The 22,200-nt window shown below is 44.8% G+C and overlaps 3 protein-coding genes across 5 annotated transcripts in view; 1 reads left to right on the top strand and 2 right to left on the bottom strand.

The window, feature by feature from the left end:
• The window catches only part of LOC108153619 (echinoderm microtubule-associated protein-like CG42247), a 45,850-nt gene extending 37,684 nt beyond the window's left edge, over nt 1-8,166 (bottom strand). Inside the window, exon 1 of the mRNA XM_017283720.2 lies at nt 6,781-8,166. The gene's annotated coding sequence lies outside the window, so the exon portion shown is untranslated. The remainder of the gene's footprint in view (nt 1-6,780) is intronic.
• A 47-nt stretch (nt 8,167-8,213) lies between these two features.
• On the top strand, nt 8,214-8,933 carry LOC108150817. Of its 2 annotated transcripts, none has more exons than XM_017279124.2 (2): nt 8,214-8,421; nt 8,465-8,933. In XM_017279124.2, exons 1-2 carry the CDS (start codon nt 8,315-8,317, stop codon nt 8,640-8,642), a joined length of 285 nt encoding a protein of 94 aa, XP_017134613.1. In that variant the 5' UTR covers nt 8,214-8,314; the 3' UTR covers nt 8,643-8,933. The 2 variants fall into 2 exon arrangements, with proteins under 2 accessions (XP_017134613.1, XP_017134612.1); XM_017279123.2 differs by having other exon boundaries at nt 8,216-8,421; nt 8,482-8,930.
• Nucleotides 8,934-20,227: 11,294 nt separating this feature from the next.
• LOC108152962 (Ig-like and fibronectin type-III domain-containing protein 2) overlaps nt 20,228-22,200 on the bottom strand; it is a 72,342-nt gene continuing 70,369 nt past the window's right edge. For both annotated transcript variants that reach the window (XM_033386802.1, XM_017282665.2), the window contains exons 16-18: nt 21,567-21,898; nt 21,236-21,480; nt 20,228-20,699 (exon numbers count right to left, since the gene is read on the bottom strand). In XM_033386802.1, the coding sequence (XP_033242693.1) occupies nt 20,277-20,699; nt 21,236-21,480; nt 21,567-21,898 (1,000 nt within the window). In that variant the 3' untranslated portion in view covers nt 20,228-20,276. The remainder of the gene's footprint in view (nt 20,700-21,235; nt 21,481-21,566; nt 21,899-22,200) is intronic.

Raw genomic sequence — 22,200 nt, 5'->3', positions numbered from 1 at the left:
CCATTGCCCAGAGGCCCTTCAGAGTCCCGTCTCCTACCGCCCACCGCCCACCGCCCAACGCCCACCGCCGACCGTTCCGTTCGTCTCCATGCCAGAGCACGATTCAATGGGCCTGTCCGGCGAGCACTCTACCAGTTCCTTTGTCCCAGTAAACAGACCAAAGAGCCCCACTCAACCATTTGGCGAGCACACTACAAACATTCACACTTCTCCGGGCTCTGGGCTCCGGGCTCCGGCTCCGGCTCCGGGTCGGGCAGGGGCCGGGGCTGGGGCGTTATCGGACTGCAGTGGAGAGGCCGAAAATATCGCGTATTATTTGCCCGGCTCTGCTTTATGCAACCCAGCTCTGCCACAAGTGGAGAGGGGCCCTCGACGAATGCAAGGCACAGCAAGAGTTGCAAGAGCCGAAAAATTGCAGACGGCAGACGGCGGACGGTAGACGGCAGACGGCCCAAGTCCTGGCCCGGACTTAAGTGGCATAGGTCTCTTGTGTCTTTGACCAATCCTCGCACACACTCGCACAAAGCCACACAGGCATACACCCATTTACACAGACACTCCACTGCATTGGAATTTCTCGTGTATTTTACAATTGCAACAAAAAATAAATATTTACTGGCAGCGGGAGAATTCGTTTTGTTTTTTTTTTTACCATTTTGTGGGTTTGAGTTTTACCTGCTTTATGCAAATTCGTTTTTATTGCAACACGTTGCAAGTTGTTTTATGGCCGTAGATTTTTTTCCCCTTTTTGGGCTTCTCCGCTTGGGCTCCTCTGTGGCTCCTCTGTAGCTTCTTTTGCGGCAATTAGGTTAATGACACTTTGGTCTGGCGGTTGTTGTTGCTTGTTGTTTTGGGTTATTTATGCACAATCAGTTGTTGCTCTTGCCACTTGCAACAGTGGCAGTGGGGTGCGGCGGATAAGGAGAAGGAGACGGAGAAGGAGACCGGCATCAGCATCAGCATCCACTTCCACTAATTGACTATCAATCAGTCGCAATTGTCTCAACTTGTTTAAGGCACACTCTCTTCCGGGGACACAGGGAAGAGCGGAGTGGAGCAGAAGCTGGAGCAGGAGGGTACTGACCGAAAGACAAACACATTTACTTGAATCAAATTTAATGAACTCGATGGAAAGTTTATTAAAACATATCCCAAAGAAAAGTTGGCCAAAACAAAAGTGCGAAACTTTGCTCCTTTCGCTGCTTTTTCTTTCGCTCCTCGACGTTGCACAAGAAGAAATTCCGTGTGGCAACTTTGCCGGTCAAAGTGTTTTTGAATTGTGTTTCATGTGCCTCTGTTGTGCTTCCTCGGGCTCCACTGCCTTCTGCCTTCTGCTGCTGCGACCTGCCGCCGTCTGTGTCCACTCTAAACTCGTCGTCGACGCAGCCAATTTTCCCACAGAACGCCAGCAGAGGCCCCAACTCCTGGAAGTCCTCGCGCTTCGAATTACACGTTCACTTCTCCTCAGTGTATGTGCATGTGTATGGGTGAGTGACTGACTTATGAGGCTAATGCCGCTGCCGTGCTGCCCCTTATCGGTTCCTTCTACTTCTACTTATACTTCTCCTTCCACTTCTACTTCTCCTTCTCAGCCTCGTCTCATCTAATTGTGCGCTGCTTAAACTCGTACAAACCACAGGCAAAGCCGAGCCCATACCCCACCCCACCCCCCACCACCCCACCACCCAACTCACACACACACACACACACACCTGCACAGGGAGAAAACTATGGTCTGGCGTGGCATGGAGGCCATTCGTTAGGTTCTCTTAGCCGTTTGGCTTTTTCACCTTTCAGAGTTTTGTGCCCTCTCATTGCACCACTTATTACCTCAGCCAGTGGCATGGCCAAAGGGATCTTTCTCCTCTCTAATTGTTCTACTTGCGGTAGAAGCTTTTGTTGGATATCGACGAATTTCTATAGGTGGTAGATCCTAAGCCCGTATTGGTTGTCTGCCCTGATCTTAGCTTTACTCTTTCAAAAGGCACCTTTACTCTTTACCCCGTGATCAGCGACTCAGCACAACCTCAAATCAATTGGGTATGCAAATTAATTTTATTATACAATGAAAGAATTATTGAGAAGTCGATCAAAATATTATTAATAAATACATTTAAAAAAAGGCTGACTTTTAATAAGTTTAAGCTTGAAAATAACTTAACCATGAAATAAATAAATATTAATTCATAGATTTTTAATATTTTTTAACCATAAAAAATAATTAAAAAAATAAAAAATGGTTTTATTAAAGTAGTATTTTAATTACATTTTGGGAACGAATACCTGAGATATGTTTTTGTAGCTTGGATAGTATTAGCATCTGCCCCTTTTCCAAAACAATTACCATGATATTCTTCATAACAAAAGTTTTGAAATTTTTTTTTCGTAAACGTAGCTGAGATAACCTTGATAGACTATTTTTTAAAATAAAATGCAACAATTATATAGTGTAGAAATATGAAGTCTCAGTTTGATTATTTGGGGGTTGGGGGTTGCACTAAGTAATGTTTAAAACAAAATTAGAAATGCACGGAGAGCGATTAAAATGGAATGAGGTACAGCAAAAACTAGTTTATTTCACATTTCGAGCCACTGCACCACAGCACCCTTACCCTTGCCCCTACGCCCACCCGTGCCCGTACCGCACGCCTCACGCCCACATTAACACGCGGGGGGACAGCGCCCCAAGGGGGGAGGAAATCGCACTTTTGGCTTATCGTGTTTGTATTGTTGTAGTAGTGGCCGTGTTACTGTACGTGTGGGTTTATATTCGTGTATTTTGTCGTCGACTTAGTCAACGACGTCAACGTCAACATCCACCATCGTGCAGCACCTTGGCAGAGCAACTCCTGCTTATGCGCCACTCACATGCAACTTGGGCTCCTCGGGCTCCTTGGGCAGAACAATTTGTGTGGATTTCAGTGCTTTCGGCAGGGCTGTGAAATTTTCTGTGTCACGGTGGTCACCCGAGCAAGCAACAGTCCCAGTTTTGTCGGTTGGTTTTCAGTTGGTGTTGTTCAGTTTTTCCATTTTTTCCATTTTTTGTCCATTGTACAATTAGGCCAAACGTTTGGGGAAATTTGTTTTTATTACAATGCTATTACTCGTGATTTGTATTAGAAGGCGACTCTCCCTTGCGGCGACACCATCGTGTTCCACCCAGCAACCACCGCCCTGCACCCACTCCTTTAAATTAATCACATTTTTGTGGGGGCGACGCAACGTTTGGTGATGTTAATGTTTTATTTTAATGCCGTTTCCGGCTAGCTGCGTGATTTGTGGTCTTCGAGCCATTTTCTGGAATGAGCATAAATATTATTGTGCCTAAATTTTGAAAAACTTTGACAATTTTATCAACAGCTAATTGCGCTTTGGAGATTTTTGGGAGCTAATTCAGGCTAATGGGTTTTTTCCTTTCATATGCGATTTTGCTATAATTTTATCGGTAAACTTATATGCTTGTATCAGCCAGTTTCCAGTTTTATTTTCAATTATCAACAGCATACACTCACACAACAAACTAGCAGAGGACCCAATAGAGTCACGCCCTCATCAGTTAACAACTCAAATAAGCTTCCTCCCTTCTGTCCTGCAACTCTCCCATTTTTCAGCACCCAATCAGAGTATGTATGGGCGTGCTTAGGAGGGGGTGGCAAGGCATCTGCCATAATAAGCTCTTTCAAATACCGCAGGGACGGAGGATAGTGCAGCACCTTGTTGCCTTTCGGAATTGTGTTCACATGAAGGACGCTGCCGCTGCCGCTGCCCCATTCGAGGCTGTGGCGACTGCCGCAGAGTCCACCGAAAGTCGATGGCTACAAAAGATGTTTTGTTTGCTGTAAAAGCCCACTATGCAGGAGCAGCAGCAAGAGCAGCAGAGCACACATACGTGCTCGCCTTAAATTTTCAGCTAATATACTCACGTGCAGCACAGCACACACATTCATTTGGGAGCGCGAGAGTCAACAGAAGTGCAGCAGTGGATGTAGCGGCACTATCCAATGAAAGCCACTAAAAAGTCCATTGCCGCCAGCATGCATTTTGTATTGCATACTTTCCTGCGCCGTGCCACAAGAAGAAGTTGCAATGAGGCGATGGGGTGATGAGGCGAAGAGAAGCCGAATACGAGGGAGGGAAAATGCAGGGGAAAATACTGTGCAAAGGGCGCGGTCAGAAGTTGACAACGACGACAGAGCCAACAATGAGGCATTTTTAATGTGACCATTAAACAATGGCAACCAGGACAATGCCCAAACACATACCCATGGCGGGACCATAGTGGGAAAGAAGCACATTGACTGCCGTCGACAAAAAGTGAACCCAGCAAGCATTCTGTGGGCAAATTAAGCAAAGAATTTTCATAGTTTCCAGTGGGATAAACATTATGGTTAGCATAAAAATAACAGAAAGTTGTTCACAACCGAAGTCCGAACAGAGTCCTTGGCAATCTTTGATTAGTGTCCAACAAGTAGTTGAGGAGAGGAATTTACAGAGCAGCCTCAAAGAGTCTGTGATACCCAATTTGGTGAGATGAATGTTTGGCGAGTGATCGAAAATCAAACGAAAACCCACTTGCCTGCTGGGTTATGGCCTAACAAAAGTTTTCCCAAGTCCCAAGTATATAAATGTACATACTCCTATGTATGTGCGGAAAGAAAAGGCAGTCTTCGCCTGCATTCAGCTGCTGTCAGTCGCGCGAGAAAACTTTTCAATACAAAGTATGAAGCCCATGTCGCTACTAAAGGGAGACATTGAAGAATGCGACAGCCACAAGAAGGCGAGCCAGGAACGGGGCGAGCCAGGGTAGCGACATTTGGCCGTATAACCAACCATATACAACTGAATGAACCGCAACAAAGGCACTCAACTGACTCCGATTCCGACTCTGACTCCGACTCCAACTCCAACTCCAACTCCGCCGAGGACTCGAGCTTTGTCTTGCCACTCAGCTGCACTCTTGCAACTCCCACCATGTCGAAGCTGTTGCATTTTGCCCGCTTTCGTCCGATGTAGGGGACCGCAAGCAAGGCGTGCACAACAAGAGGTCCTCTGATGGTCGGATGGGCAAATGGGCTGGCAAATGGGATATGGGAGTCGGAGTGGGAGTGGGAGGGGTGGCTGACCAGGCAGCTGCCATGTCAAAATGAATGAATGGATGGGTATATGGCTGGCAGGCAAGCCGACCACAAGCAGGCCAGCAGCTTGGCCAACTTATATGTACTCATGCTTCGGCACATAAGGACACAAAGCTGAATGGCTAGTAGGATGAGGATAGGGTCGGGCCAACGCATGTCAAGCTCTGGACGGACCAAAAAGAAAAGCAAAGCCCATGTCCTCAAATGTGAATGAGAACAGAATTGTCGACGTCGTCGTCCTGCTCCTATACTCCTCGTCTTGTACAAAAAGTTTCAATTGTCTCCGCATGAGAATGTGTGAATGCGATTGCCCAAGTTTCCCAGTTGTGTCCGGGCTTTCGTTGGATTCCTGTTGCATGTGGGCGCAATTAATTTTTGTTGCGTATGCAGCAAATTATCATTACGATTATGATCATCATGATGGACATGCCTTGTGTGGCCATCTTTCGCAATCCCAGCCTGATAAATGCGTTACTTAACCCTTGCATAAGCAGATATATCAGGCTTGTTTGGGTTTTGTCAGATCATGTCGGAGGAGGCTGGGTCCAATCTACATCTCTGATACTGTCAGCAGCAGAAACTTTCGCCATTAACGAGTTATACGTACGAAATGCTGGGTCGAAATGCGGAGTGGGGAGTGCACCTAGTACCACATCCTGCGTCTTTCAAATTAAATTCAAACTTAAGCATTTAACTTAACCCTCTAGTGGGACAGTGTCCAGGCAGTAGCCAGGGAGCCCATGACGAACTGTCAAGTTGTATTTCGCCCTCGAATGAACGCTATGTTTCCCATCTCGAACCGATCTCCTAATGATTCCAAATTATCACCTTGATTAGTGCACTTATGTTTTGGCTCCAGTGGGTTAAGCTCTGGCCGACTTTTGCTGGCTCTTTTGTCGTTAATAAAGCAAATGACCAAAAAAGTTTTCAGCCAGGAAATTAGCATTTGGCAGCATTCGCTTTGAGGCAGCCCCTTTCTGGCTCTCTCTCTCTCTCTCCCCCCTGTGGCTCCTCTGTTGATTCAACCCTCTTCCCGGGAAAATGCAAATGCCTGGCAAAGTGTTACGGTTTTTGGGGTTTTTTTCCCTCGCTCTCCCCACTCCACACTCCACACTCCTTTCCCACCCCGCACACACAGTTGATGGGTAGCCATGATTAGTTTAGGTTGGGGATCGCTCTGCCGCAGCAGCCAGCCCCCATTTGAATGCCTGTCCGCGCCACATGCCACATGTTCTGTCCGCGCGTTAGCGCTCTGTTTTGGCATCAAATGTTTGGCGCTCCGGCTCTGCTTTTAATATGATTGCGATTTGCGCTGTGGGGCGCCATTGAGGCATTCACATGGTCGGCACTGCACCAATGCACTGCTGATTTGTTGATACTTTTTGCCAGTGCCATTGCCTTTGCCGTTGCTGTTTTTTTGTTTGTCTTTGTTGTGTTTTGTTATTCCATTTCAGCGAGAGGGCACAACACTTTGCACAACTTTTGTATGAGAGCGCAGCAGCAGGAAACCTTCTATTTTGTCTGTCCAATGATGCCTGACTACTGCGGAACATTGCAAACTTGGCCTACGATTTTCATCAACAATACGATGTTTAGTAGCTCTATTAATGAAGAAAGATAGAAGAATATATATGTATGTACATACCTTCAATTACTAGGACTCCATTTGCATATGCAACACTGACACTGATTAAAGGTTTGGTTTGTCCCGTTGAAGTGGTCATCCGTGGTGGGCGCTGGTGTTGCGGCTGCTTTGATGCGGTTTCTCTAATGGGAAAAATTGAAAAAATAATTTACTGGAGCAACAAAAATTGCACAGAAATGACATTTCTACATGCCGTTGCACATTAGTTTCGCTTCGCTTGGCTCCAATGGTTTTCAGCTCTCGTCGTCCTGGTTCTGGTTCTGATTTTGGTTCTGGTCCCACCTTCTCGCCGTGCCCGTGCCCCTGCCCCTGCCCCTGCCCCTGCCCGTGGTCGTGGTCGTTGGTTCCTTTACTTTGCGGTAATTAATGTCCATATGTGTGTGTGAGCGTGGACCCTGTGTGCCTTTCGGTGGCGTCAATTACTTGGGGTCTTGCAGTTGGCCAGTTACAAATTACAGGCTGTGCCTCCTCCATGTGGCGGAGGGTTCCTTTTTTCTGAGGCTGTTGTTGAAGTCTTGTGAATTTTATTGGCAAATCAATTAGGTTGGGCTTGGAAATTGTATGTTCGATGTTGGATGTTGGCTGTGGGTCAGCGGTTAATTTATTTGTTTTCTTCCAAATGAATACCAAAAAGTTTTGATCACTTCTATTTATTTATTAGTTGTGGCGCATGGTGGCAACTCTGCCGCCTCCAGCTGTTGCGATGTGGCTCCCGTTGTGGAAGGGGGGCAGGAGAGAGCCAAATTTAATTAGCTTTAAGTGTGTTGGTTGCGGCTGTTGTTGTTCGCTACGGTTCCGTAATTTGTTGTTAATTACTTTTCGCGGAGCAGCTTTTTATTGAAAATTAACGCCAGCAGGTTTTCCGTATTCCGTTTTCCGTTATTCTGTTATTCCGTAGTACCATTCGGTATTTGTTTTCGCATTTTCCCGCCAGTCTCTGGAACGGGGATCTGGGTCTGGGTCTGGGTCTGGGTGTGGGTGCTACTTAAATTGAAATCACCCATAAATAGGCATTAAACGTGGTACATAATGATTTTAATGGCGGTTTCCCATATTATGCTGATTACTGTACATTTTCGGTTTCAAATATTGATTTTCCTCTTCTGTTTGCCATTTTGTTGTCAGTTGTTCTTTTTTTTCAATTTGTTCGGCATTCGAGATAAATTTATCTAATGACGTTGCCATTATTTGCCTTTGGGCCATTTCGAAGCCATGATTTATGGCCCAGCTTTTAAATTTGCATAATTTTATTAATTTGCCCCAGACTTGAATGGCCCGATAAGCCAAGCATTTGCCCGACTCAAATACTAGTTAAGCACAATTTACTTAAGATTGCAAAACCAATCGCACGGAATAAAATGCGCATCAAACCCAAATACACAAACTAGTACAGAGCCAGCCTCTCGATCGATCAGTTGCTCGGTTTTTCTGACAACCATTCCAAGCAAAAGTCCCCAATAAAATATTTAGAAATGTAAATTTATTCCAAATTCAAAATTCAAAATTCATGTGACCGATATCATTGAAAGCTGAAATGGATCCCGCGGAATCCAGCTGCATCTGCCAGCGGCATCCCTGCGGCCAGAACCAGAGTGGAACGGAGACCGCGACCGAGTGTGGCATCCTGGCCAGGGGGCAGCGGTGAGTGTGGAGCGCACTTGATGCTATCCATCCATATATATAGATTCTATGCAAGCCTAGACTGGGAAATGCTCACAATCGGCGTCATGCTGCTGATCATCCTGCTTCTGATGCTGGCGGGACTGTACCTAGTGCGGAAGCATCATCACAAACTGTGCTATGGCGGCGGCGGCTGTATTGCGACGGGGTTCTGGACGCACGACGAGGGCCCGAATCGGTGATAGGATTCGGCCTTCTGTTCTATATCTGAGCGCAGTTTAATTGAAGTTTGGCAATAAATTGAGCTAGCTTCGTTCCCTGGGCATGCTGCCAGAACCATTTGCCATTTTTACACCATTTGCACGCTGTCAAAGAGCAGACCGCAGGGCAATTCCCGGAGACTCCGGCACCTTTACCTTTGCCTTTACCTTTACCTAATTAGGCCGCCGGCAGTTCGGCTGTAGGTTGCAGGTTGTGGGTTGTAATCGTCTCTTTTTTGGGCGCTGCCAATCATCAAGCTGTTTAAATAATAAATCACTTTAAAATTAGTTTGCCAACTTGTGTAGGTTGAGCGACAGCAAATTAGTGAAAGTTAATTAAAACTATTTAAATTGCAAATTATTTTAACATTTTTCACACACAGAGACACTGAAGAGAGGCCATGTTGTAGCTGTAGTTGTAGTTGTAGTCGTGTAAAAAGTTGAAAGCATTACGAGTATTCACGCATACAGGCCCAGTGAGAAGAAAAACTCGCCCACACACACACACACACATACACACACATGCATTTTTCACAAAATGTTTAAATGAGGGAGAATTAAAAAAAGGGAGAGACTTCCTCTCACAGTGCTGGCTCGTATCTAGAAAAAATGTCAAGTTGCCACGGGACCCGGAAGGGAAACGGGAAGGGCCAGGCCAACGCAGTCTGTCAGGCGGTGCGGGGCAGGGGCAGGGGCGTGGGCGTGGGCGTTAAGGCGTGTACGTGGGGCGCAACAATTTGCATATAAAAAGGGTTGTTAGACTTTAAATAGCAGGCCTGGCCTATTATATGCATTAGGCCAGATATGGCGGGCATTAAGATAAGGCACTTACGCCAGGCTTACAACGCTCCCCTTACAACTCCCAAGCTCCCAAGCCCAAGCCCAACTCCACATGCCACACGGCATACTCGTACACACAGCTCACCTACGCAAAAGTTAATTTATGCGGGCATGTCTGCACTCCTCCCTGCCGCCCAGTCTGGCTTGTTGAAATTTTAATTAAAGGGAAAATATTTAAGGATGCAGCAGCAGCAGAATCAGAAGGAAGAATGAATAAAATAAAATAAAAAAAAAAACAGCGAAGGAAAGGAAGGAAAGGAAGGGAACGAAGGGAAAGGAATTCGCTGTAACCCGCATACTATGAGAACTTTTAGCCTTGCAAAGAACTCCATCCAGCCTCGCTACCCGTTGGCATGCTCATCACTTGACAAGTACTTAACTTCCGCCACTGACTTTTACTTAATTCCTAATGATGGAATGCCAACTGCTTTTCGCACAAACACTCGTAGGAGTGGAGAAAATGGTTTTTGTGGAGATAAGTTATGCCCCATGTTGATGCAACAGACGCGATGAAGTACTTACATATTTAGGAGTATTAAAATAAACGCAGTCTTTAGCTTAGTTCCCTTGCTGTACAAAATAATTACAGCTGATACTCCCAGGTGCTTTTGGTATGCATTTCACCCGCTGAAAGGAGCGTTTCCAACACAGTCTTCGTACTTTTTTATACATTTGTATAATTAAATGGAATGTAACATGAGCTTCCAGACCAAAGGATATCAAAAGAAGTAGCCCGTAAATCTATGCACGATTTAATTTATAAACTTTAATTATCTTCAGTTGGGAGCTACTCTCCCTCCATTGGAACAAACAGTTCTTCTGTTCTGTTCCTCGGCTTCGCTGAACGGATTCCGGATCCCCGGAACACAGTTAGCCCTTGTGTGTTGGAATTTCAATTAGCAGGCCAATACAAGCCAAGCCGAACGTCTCCCAGCCAAGCAACGAGCAACGTGCAACGTGCAACAACTGACCGCAAGGTAGGCACGTCGGCCAGCCTCTAGATGCACATTACTCGGGGTGCTTGAATCTTTTTTGGGCTGACCGCATTCAGCCCAATTCCAAATTCAGGCTGGGGATTAAGCCAACAATAGGAGTACCTGACTGGGGGAGACTTTAGCAGCAACATTTGCAAATATCTCAGTTTAAATGCCTTTCGGTTGGCAGTTCTCCGGGCATTCCTGTAGCCGACCATCCACCCATCTGTGAGGCAGGTTGAATGTTGTTGACCAGGCTACAGGCTGCCTGCTTTTATGAAGCTCTTCTAAATCAATTTGACGGAGATGCGCCATGGCCTGGCAGGAAGCACTAGCACTCCCGACTGCTCCGACTACTCATCAAGCCCGCAACGAGGTCCCTTTCGAAACGATTAAACGTGGAGCATTTGCGTTAGTCAACATACTCGTAGTTTGACATTCCAAATTAATGAGCACTTAAGCGCACGCAAAACACATTTATTTTGGCTCTCTCTCTCTCTCTGCCAGTGTGCGTTTCCAAGGGTATCTGTGCGGTGTGTCGTGGTGTGTCTTTGCTGCCGCTGACACTTGCCAAAACGGTTCGGCGCTGAACCTGCCAGCACAAAAGTTAAGTGTCTTTGACAGACAGCCAAATTTGGTGGTTAGATTACGACACACACACACACACACACACACCCACACCCATACACACCGAGATACTTACCGATAGGATACTCGTACAGGGGAATGATTTATGGGGCTGCCACGTGGAATTATGCACGTACTCAGACCCAAAATTCTAATTATGATGCATTAATCACCAAGAAGATACTTTATAGATCTGCTTTTTATTGCATATTTGGGGGAAGAAGAATCTATGCAAATGCCATAAATTAGCAAAGATTTGTCGGAATAGCCAGAAAATGTGTACGTTCCAGTCCGATTTCAATTGAATCGTGAACTGGAAATGTTCAAATTTGTTGCGATCCGGCGGCTTTAATGCCTTCGACTTAATGCCAAATAAATTAAAACAATTCGCTTGCGTACGTCGGGTAAATTAAAACAAATGGCATGTCACACAGCCGCAGTCGCATAGGCAGGAACACACGCACTTGCGCTCGAAATCGTAAAAAAAGAGAGAGGAGTGAAAAATATAAAACGTGAAGCTAACGCGTCCCGTGACAAAATAAAAATAAATATAAAAATTACCTGAACAGTAAAAATAACAAGAAAAACTAACTTTTTCATAAATCCCCAGAGCAGCAAAACGCAGAAACCCCTTAAAAAACCCGCATGACTGCGGCGAACACCAACAGACACACGCACACGCACACACATAAAAGGTCGGAAGAGAGAAAAATTAAATCAAAAAACATAAAAATAAGTATTAAATTTTAGCGGCATGCTTTGGCAGGAAAAAACAATTCACGTTGCGTATACGCCACGTCGAGCGTCTGTTTTTCTTGCCTCGCCTCGGCCCGGCTCTACTCAGCTTTTCCTGCAGCTTCTTTAAACTCACGTGGCTGTCAAACGATGTCAGTGGCTTTCTCCCCCGAAAACGGAGCGGAGCAGGAAATTACGTGTATGGCGAATGCCAGCAGAATCCGAAGACGTACAAAACAAACGGACAAAAAGTTAATTGTATGAAATCAACACACTTAAAGGCCAACAGCGGGAGCATGAGCTGGAGCAGGATCTGCAGAGCAGGAAGAACAACTGAAACAACAAATACGTTGAACATGTTGACAACAGTCAAGGGCAATATTAGGGGCAGGCCCCAGTCAGAAAACCCAAACAAAATGCTGGCAATGATTCTCGTAGCAGTGCATGGCGGGACAGGGCAGGGCAGGGCAGGCCAAGAGGCGGCAGTCAAGTCGATCTACAGCCAACAGTCAGGCGTTGAAGAGCAAGCAAGGACCCACCTCGCACTGAGCCAACAAGGACAACTGTGTCTGGGTCTGTGTCTGTGCCTGTGTCTGTGTCTGTGACTGTGTGGGTGGGAGGCACGTAAAAGAGTAAAAATGATGAAGCAGCTTCCTTGGCAGGGTCCTGCTCTTGCTCCTGCACATGAAAAAGATGAAACTGCTTTTGGTGTCTGGTAGGTAAGCTAAATACTCAAGGATCCTGAGCAGAAGGCGGATGGAAAGGGGGAGCGAGGCAGCACAGGACACTCGAGCAGCAGCAGCAGTACCAGCAGGACAGACCGACAGCTTCAGACAGCGACATACCTTGACACTCGCCTGCCCCGGCCCCGGCAGAGTCAAGGAGGAATGTGTCCTCGTTGTCGTACGAAAATACTTGAGCAAATCGTGTTAAATCGCGCTCAAGTGTTAAAGTAATAAGCACTTTTAATAAATAAAGTTGAGAGGTTTCTTGGGTGTGAAAGAGACAGACCAATGCACAGAGACTGAGCCAGAGACTGAGCCAGAGACAGCCATAGCAACCGATTGCGGTGCTTACAAAGTGGTTTGTCCTCTAATTTTCGATGGTATTATACTTTTATTCGCAGGTAATTTCTGAGGAATTGCTTTTCGCTTGGGTTCTGTGGGGTGGCTGGGTGGATGGGTGAGCCAACACAATGCTGTAGTAGATATCCCTTGGCATTGCAAACAAACGTTCAAATTAGTCCAGTTAGTTTTGGTTAGTATTTCGATACATTTATTCGACTCATTATTTCCATTAAAATGGTAGCAAATGGAATTAACGTGCACCTACCTCAAGGAAGCTAGATGAACCTGAATCTCTTGGAGTAGAGATAATAATGGATGCAGAATAGTATATTGAATTTTGAAATAAAAGCATCAGGCTGCAGCATCATTTAAAGCTGCATCATCATGCACTTACGATTGAGTGGATATTTAAAGCTTCCATAGTGAATACTTGTACCATTCGAACTCCACTTACTGGAGTAATCAATTCATTTGGCGCATTCCGGATCAGCCTGAAGTGCAGCTCATTAGTCTTTGCTATTCTGTTTTTATACACAGATGTGTGTACATGCATTTACCATGTGCTGAAAATCTCACTTGGGCGCGAAATATCAATGTAAGTCACTTAAAGGCATAATTAAAACATATACGCAGCGCATGTTAAATTTATTATATTTACTGATAAAAAATAAAAAATGTAAATCGCAAATCTGAAATTGGAACGGACAGCACAGATGGAATGGGGATGGGGATGAAACTACAATAGCGAGTGCATTAATTCAATAATTAACACTAATTATGCGCGTCCTGCATTTATTACGCGACTGCAACTCGGCCTCGGCTGACACTCGGCGTTCGCCTGGATGCCCGTGGCCGAGGGGCTGAGAGCGGCGGGCCGGCAGCCAGAACCGAGTAGTTAATTATAATTTATGCATAATTAAAAAGATATTTATTAAAAAATTTCTGAAAAGGCCATGCATATGAGTATTGATGGGCTGGGCGACCAAATGCTCCTGCTACCTCATTTTGTGTCTCGTTTTTAAAACACAGCCACTGAGTCTAATACAGACACACTCAAAAACATACATATACGTACATATATATATCCCATACCCCGACTTCCTGCCTAATACCCTTAAATGCGCCATCATTGTCAACAGCCGTGGCCTGCTTTTAGAGCATCCATGCTCATCCACATCCACATCACCTTCCCCTCCCATTCCCATTCCCAACTCCATCCGCATCCGCAGACCCAGCCCATCCCCAGCCCCATTGCCCATATCCCCATCCTGTCCTTGGTCCTCTATTAGAAGAATAATTTTCCACGGCCATAATCACTTTAAAACAATTTTGTGTGCGCCACATTTAATGAAAATTAATTTTAAACTTGCGCAGGGTTAGCCTCCGCTCTACATATAATTTTTATTTTTTGGGCTTAGATTTTTTTTCCTTTTGGGTTCCTGGCAAAAAGCCGCTTAAATTACCCCAAAAATCCCAGACATATAATCTTTTGCCAGCTTTTCTCTTTACACGGTGTGTGTCTGTGTGTATGTGTATGCGCCTCTTTTTTTTGTTTTTGCATCCAAAGAAACTTTTGGTTAGCTGCTGTCTGCTGGCGGCTGGTGTGGCAATCACTTTTGGGCGTAAGCTGCGCCATATTGTCTGCCATTATTGTCAGCGTACGGGAAACGGAAATAGGGTGTCATATTTTTCACTGTCTGTCTGGCTGTGTGTCCTGACTGTCCTGGCCTTCGCAGGCCTTACATGGGTATGCCTGTGTGTGTGTGTCTGTGTGTGTTGCAAAAATGCGTTAAGCTCCACTCGTACTTAAGCATCTCACTCTGTGCGTGTGGGTCCGCATTATGTATGTGTCTCTGTGTGTGTGTGTGGGCTTATATCCGGCCAAAAGTGGGAGGTGCTGTTGACATCGCCAGGATATCTCATTACCAGTCTTAAGCAAATTTAACATTTCTCTGTAATTTCACAACATCACACTTGTGCAATTAATTTCGGTTTCCGTGTGGTGGGATATGTGTATGGCCGGCGTGGAACGTTTTATTCGAAGCGATCGTCGTAACTGTTTTGTATCTGAAGTTCCTGTTTGGACCTCTTATTTATTTTTTAAAATTATTTCAAATAAAATCCACAACATTTTCCAGCTTTGCCCATGCATGATTCTTTTTGCAGGTACTTTTCTCAGATTTTTAAGTGTATGAATCTTCAAATATCTTAACACAATTTTAGCCTTACTCAGGCACGAGCTAGCATGATCTTTATTACTTTTTGTATGGATTTAAGCGTTTTTTTATCTTTATAAACGTACGACCTGGCCGCGAGGTGAAGCTGTATCTTGTCTGCTCTCCGATTCTCCCTTTGTTAATCATAAAACGAAGGCGTCTAGAGGACTAGATGATGTCCCTTGGTACTTTGTTTTCAAAGAAAAGAGTATAACTCACTTTGCATACATTTTGTTCTCCAATTTATTTAACTATGGTCCTATGTCTATCGCATTACTGTACATATTCTCTCGATCTTTTTGTTTGTGGATTTGAATAATTAATTAAATATATTAAACTATCTTACATTTTCATTCAATAAATATAAATTCATCGGCAGTTCTAAGCGTAAAAAAAATGAGTGACTCAGAAGTTTAGATTTAGGTCAGCTTAGAGTGGGAAAATTGATAATACAGACAGCTTAAAAAACCTACAGTACCCTCTGCAAGAGTATAAAAAGGAAATTAGAAAGTATAATGAAGTGTTTAAGTCTTGCTTTTAATATGTTGGTTGTCTCTCCAAACACTACCTTTCAGCACCCACGTGCTACCACAAAGTTGACTTTCAGCTGGGCTCCACGCCACCATGGACCACCGCGTCCGCATTTTACCAAGTTCTAAAGCGACGAAACTGAAAGGGCAACACTCATACGCCATGTGCGCCATGAATATTTGTTAACCGCGCTGTAAACTCTGCTTACAAAAATGTGTGCCTTGTATGCATGTGGCCATAGCCACAGTATGCAAAAACGCTTGACTCCACTCACACAGACAGAAGGCAGACTCCACCGCACCTGCGGTTCGTGTTCTGTCTTTTGACACAACGCATGGCCAAAAAGGGTAAAGGGCAGAGCAGATGTTGGCTGAAACATTACGCATACGCCGCATTGCTGGGCAGAGAAACATTTTCCGCCACACATGTCCTAGGTTAATGCATCTTGGTTATGTCCAGGACAATATTTGTGGTCATCTGTGGTCACTATCCAGATGGCCATCATTATATGGATCGGCATAAGCCAAACCTCGTGTTTATTTTTGTCCTGAGCTCAGAAATTTCTTCATTGCGCCAAGATTTTGGTAGCTCCTAAACGTTAGCGGATGTTCTGTATAATATTTCTTAATTAAACTCTGAGCATTCTTGAGCTGGTTCAGAGCATTTCTAGGATGTGGTCTGCCCATTCAGATGAGATTATTAAGAGAAATTTCTCAATAACTTTTAACTGCAATTTCCGGTAATTTCTGATTATCGTTTTCGTTCGGCATGCGCATGGGTCAATCAGGCACAATTAACATAGCGCCAGAAAAGGCAGCCACCCAGCAGTTGGATCCCGGATTTACAGAAGCACGGGCAATAAAACCATTAAGAATGTATTGTGTGCCCACCGCATCCACAGATACAGACACATCGATACATGTATTAATTCGGATGTGTGATTACGCCATTCGATGGATTTAAGTCTGAAGTCCCTCTTTACCGTACTTTTTTTGCTTTAATGCCTCATATTTACAACCAAATTTACGGCAACCATATGCAAACTACTCGTATGCGAGTGTAATATATAATTAGCGGAGGGCAGCGGAGGGCAGCGGAGGCACCGAAGGGAGAAGTAATAACAGCATCGATAGGTGGCATTAACAAACATTTATTATATGTACAACAACATGCATGACCCCATAAAAAGTTAATTGTTAATTGTTATTACAAGTACAATAATGTGTGGCTGGGTTGTGTAAAAAATGCTGGACAAACAGGGCAAAAAAAATTCCATATTAGAGCATTACTTACGTGTGCGATCTGCTCTGCTCTAATGGGATCCACTCACGCAATGACATTAAACCCAAATTTTGTGCTGCTCCTGTGGCAGGACGAAGGCAACCACTGGCCCGACCCCGTCCTCGATTTGGCAATTAAAACTCGAAGGCCTTCCCAGCGCGGCCCCGAAAAGTAGGCATCGAAAATAAAAATACAAATAAAAAGAAACAGAAACAGAAACAAAAGTGATTTGTGATTTTTTGCTTTGTGCGTTGGGCATTGCTTTGGGAGGCTGTAAAAATTCATTAAAAATAATTCCGCCCTGGCAAACATCAAGTAATAATCATAAAAGGAACTGAGGCCAAGAACAAAGCCGAAAAGGGAAACGGCTCTTCATAACAATTTTGGGGACAAGGACATTAAAAAATTAATAACGCTGGCACTCACCCACTGTACTTTGACACGCAGCGTGTCTGTGCATTTTTTATGATTGTCGGTCGGGTTTTTTTTTTGTAGTTTGCAGTTCGTTAGAGTTAATTGGTTGGAAGCCGGAAACGAATAAACAAATAAATCGTTAAGCCATTATTTAATATGAAATTTATATTGATATAAACTTTTTGTGGCCGCTGCTTAAACCGCCGCCACTTATGAGTTTTTGCTCTGGCCTTGTTTTTTCTAGCCAGGGTTCCAGGACTCAGCACAACATGGCGTATACAATATTTTCCATTTTTACGCCAAGATTTATTAGTTTAGCGATAAATAAAAGCTGCCGCTCTGCATAGAAGAGATGTGTATGGTATAGCAGAGGACTAGAGGGCAGAAGAAGTAACCTCTCTGTCTCAATAAATCACTTGGCGGACTATGAAATTGGCTTTTATGTCCCCATCCATTGCTATTGCTTTCATTTATTTATGATTTTGGAGTGGGGCTAAATTTTAAAATAGCTTTCGTGGGGGAATCTATTGTGTAGTATCTGAATGAAGCTATTGGCTGTCAATTGATGTGATGTCCATAGCATGTGAAGTCTGGGATCTAGTAGTTGGGGGTTGTATTGTATCCGAGAAGTATTTGATGGAGTGAAGTGTGTCCTGAGATGGGAACGTTTCTGATGATTCCACTCAACAAGATGCAAGTAGAGGTCTCTAAAAAAACCTCCGCAATTGCTCATGATATATCACTGACTTAGTGGAGTTTGTGTTAAAATTTAAACAGCAGGTTGGAAGATCCTACAAAATGTATTGAATGTTGCATAAATCGTTCCACCTTTCTCAAACTAACTCCTGGTGTAATCCTCTTTTCCCATGAATTGTCTTTCCCTAAATCATCATCAGACGAATGTCTGAATGTCTTAAATCCACGTTTATCTATGAGCTTCTATAATTTTATGCATAGCAGAAAAGTTTCTAAGCAGGGGGGATCTCATTATGGCCTTCAGAGGGAAGGAAGGTTACAGGTGTTCTGGTGTTGCTGAACAAAAGCATAGTGCAATCAGCCACAAAGTGGGCAGCAGCTGCTCCGGCCAAACAATATCATTTACTTGTAAATTTTCGGCTTTATCTGGCTACTGTCAACATTCTTATCTGCAGCAGGAGCCAGGCAGCCAAGCAACCCATCTCTGCGGCAGTGTAAACAAGAATCCACAAAAGAAGCAAGAGCTGCAGGAGCTGCATGTGTGTAAGGAATGCAGGCACTTAAACGTGTTGCATAATTCAGGCGGCGTTTATTCAGAGCCATTGCACTCAGCTGCTCTCGGCAGTCATCAGCAGATCAAAAAACGGAAGCTTCACAAAAGCAGCACAACCCAGCACAGCACAGCACAGCACAGACCAGCAACATTTTGATGGGACCAAGAGCTCAACTGGAACTCAGCTCCTGCTTACTTATTAAAGTGGAATTTGAAAGGAGAGGAAACGACTTGTGTGCTCTGATGCCCGATGCCCCATGCCCGATGCCAGGGCATTTCAAGGGAAGGGAAAGGAAAGGAAAGGGCTCATGTTGCTTGACATTTATGAAGTTTACTCTATCGCTGTTTACACGCTTTACATACTGAAATCATACGAGAAAAATCTGCGCATTTTTTGATTATTTTGCAAGAGGAATCGCCGCACAAGTGTCGCTGGATCCGTCGACGTCGCCTTGCCTTCGTAACTAAATTATAATAATCTCTTGTGGCACAGCCTGTCGGTGTGATGGCATCATCCATATCAGTATCATATCATAGCGGATTATGAGTGTATCATGGTGGAGAGCGGCAAAACTCCTTCCCCTCCTTCTTCCTATTCCTCTTCCTCTTCATCTTCATCTCTTTCAGATACGAGTATTGTAATAAAAAGAAATTTACATAAGAAAGTTAAACTTTGTTCTGGCTGCTTTCTCCTTCATCTGATGCGCCCTTTTGCTAATAATACCAAGGCAGACACACCACACACATGTGTGTACGCATGTGTGTTCGGGTGTTCTAGATGCCATAACGTATGCAACATTACACGAACAAATATGCCGTCAGAGAGGGAGGCTTCCATCTTCCATCTTCCATCTGGCATCGTCCTCCTCATCAAAATGAGAAGCACCGAGAAAGGCGTAAACATGAGGATGATGCTAGTCGGTTGAGGGAGGCTGGCAGGGGTGTACTGACAGGCATCTTTTAATATCGTACTCTATGGTTGTTTACTTCCACGCACACTGAGAGAAACCAAGCGACAAATCAAATACAAATACAACTAATAAAGCAATTGGCTTACGATTACCATTAATAGCTGAGCCTGCAATTAACTCTACAATTATTGCTGAGCCCAAACTAAGACAAAACAAATTTAGCGTATATAGATTTTTACTATTCATTGGTATTTTCTTTCAATCAGTTTTTTTTTTTTTAGTTTTGCTTACTTTCATTACCAATTAGTTAATTATATTACATGGTTTTTTGTCTGTTTTTACTGGTTGAATCACAGTTACATACTAAAAATTTATTACTTATTACAGGCTACCCAAAAGATTTTTGCAAGCACAAAAAAATTGTTACCCAAAGATTTCTCGCAATGCATTCTGTAAAGATGTCGCAGCACACAGTGTGTCTCTGTGTCTGTGTGTCTGTGTGTCCGTGTATGTGTGTGTGTCTGCTTGTGTTGGGGTATATGTGTGCGTGTGTATTTGTTTGAGGTTGCGCTTCGCGCTGTTTACACGGCCTATGTCTACATTTAGCGTATATATGTATATATATAATATATATGTATATATGTATGTACATATATACTATCTATATGTATAAGTTCGCTAGCTATACTTTGTTTTTGTTTTTGTTGTTGTTCTATGTGTACTGTTGTTGTTGTTGTTGGTGTTGGTGTTTTTATTGCTATTGTGCTTCATTTATGGCACAAGTTTCTTAAATCCAGCACCTTCTTGGCCAAGTTTGAGCTCTTCATAAATTGTGGGATTTACTTCATTGCACTGCGTATTGCTGAGCGGGTTGTGGAAGTGATGCGCCGCATCCGCCACACTCCGGTGCTGCCTGCCGCCCCCTTGCCCATGCCCGTGCCCGTGGCCCGTCGATGTGGCACCTGAGGATGCTGCAGATGCTGCTGCTGCCACTGTTGGCGCTGTTGTTGTTGTGGATGTCGTCATTGTGGCGGCAATGCCATTGCGCCCATTGCCGTGACTGCTGCTCATCCCAGCACCCACACCACCACCCCCACCCCCACCCCCACCCCCACCTCCACCTCCGCCGTGATGGTGGTGGTGGTGGTGTTGGTTGCCATTTTGCGTCGTGATGGCCGATGTGACAGTGGGAAGCTGTGCCATATCGGGCATGGGTGTCGTTGATGTTCATGTTGATGTTGATGTGGCAGGGATAGAAAAAGACATTGACAGTTATAACATAAAAAAAACGCAAATGAACGTCTAAGAAACACACTACTTTTATAGTTCTGCTCGTATCTAAAACACAGATGGCTGCAACAGACGCTAAAACGATACAGAAGCCTATATTTCGAGAAACGAGTTTTCGAATACCCCTTTAGAGGTTGAAATGTTCCTTTAAAAGTACTACTCGAGACAGTAGCGCCAGGCAGGACGTTGGAAATTGCACGTGGATTTCTAAAACTCTTTCGAGAATCCCCATTCGATCCTGCCAGCTCCAACCTTTACCCATAGTGCCTCTAAAAACTCTAGCTACTTATGTATCTGAAACTGAAAATGCGGACAGACATGGTCGTTGCCTTTATCGGGTGGTAAATGCTTCCTCCTGGGCGCTCAAAACTTTTCGGGATAAAATTATAATACCCTCCAGTAGCGCAGAAGGGGAAAGCCATAAACATCATTATACACACCTGGACCTGCTCGAGCCCCCGTGTGTAAGTGGGGTTCTCGAACGCCACATTGCCATTGGCCGACTTGCCGTGGCTGGAGCGCTGCCTACGGTAGAATACAATGGCTGCGGCGGCCAGGAGGATGGCCAAAATGCTGGCCACAATTCCGCTGATGGTGCCGACGGCACTCGAGTAGCTGCTGGTGGCCGAGGTCACATGATGCTCGCCGAGCGTAAATCTAATCGGATCTGTGAGTACGCTGGCACCTGCAAGACAAGTCAGCAAATTAAAACCCGACCCCAGGCCAGGCCCAAAGCCATCTACTATCATCCACTTCACTCGTCCTACGCACCGTACGTATTGCCAGCCTTCACCACCAGCTCGTAGAGCACATCCTTCTTGAGGCCATTAATGCTTATTGTTGTGTCCTTTACGTCGATGCGTCGTATCTCGAGAGCTGCCATGGCGCTATTTCCATTGCCGTTGCCGTTGCCGTTGCCACTCATACTTGTTGCATTATTCATGGGGGCCAGGGTATCCATGCCCGACTGCTCCATTGAAGAAGTTGGTTCCGAGGCGGCAGGGACTGGTGCGGAGGGTGATGTTGGCGGCAGGACGGCGGCCTCGTGGTAAAATATTCTGTAGCCGTCAACGGCATTTGGATTCTTTGTTGGCGCATCCCATCTGTAATGAAATAGTTTTCATAGAGCGGCGCCGTATTATGAGTGCTTGGTAATATTGTTGCAGGCGCAGGACTCGTCTGGAATTTTAATAAATTTAATGCGGTTCCGGTTCAAGTCCTGGCCGACCGGCCGACCGGCCGCCCGTTCTCCCTCGCTATGGCGCAACCTTTGACGTTGACTGAGTGTATTAAAGTGAGATAAAAAATCTCAGCTTTAATGGATTTGCGGTCTATTAGTGCCCGGACACACACACACACACACACACTCATTCGTATCGTACGTACACATGGGAGGAAGATGAGG

Source organism: Drosophila miranda, chromosome XR (assembly GCF_003369915.1).
Source record: "Drosophila miranda strain MSH22 chromosome XR, D.miranda_PacBio2.1, whole genome shotgun sequence".
Lineage (NCBI taxonomy): Eukaryota > Metazoa > Arthropoda > Insecta > Diptera > Drosophilidae > Drosophila > Drosophila miranda.
Note: the sequence above shows the minus strand (reverse complement) of the source record. Positions and strands in the feature narration are given on the sequence as shown.

Coding starts and splice junctions, on each gene's coding strand:
- LOC108150817 (XM_017279123.2), top strand. CDS start 8,315: ATGGATCCCGCGGAATCCAGCTGCATCTGCCAGCGGCATCCCTGCGGC. Junction 8,422..8,481: donor ATCCTGGCCAGGGGGCAGCG/GTGAGTGTGGAG, acceptor ATGCAAGCCTAG/ACTGGGAAATGCTCACAATC.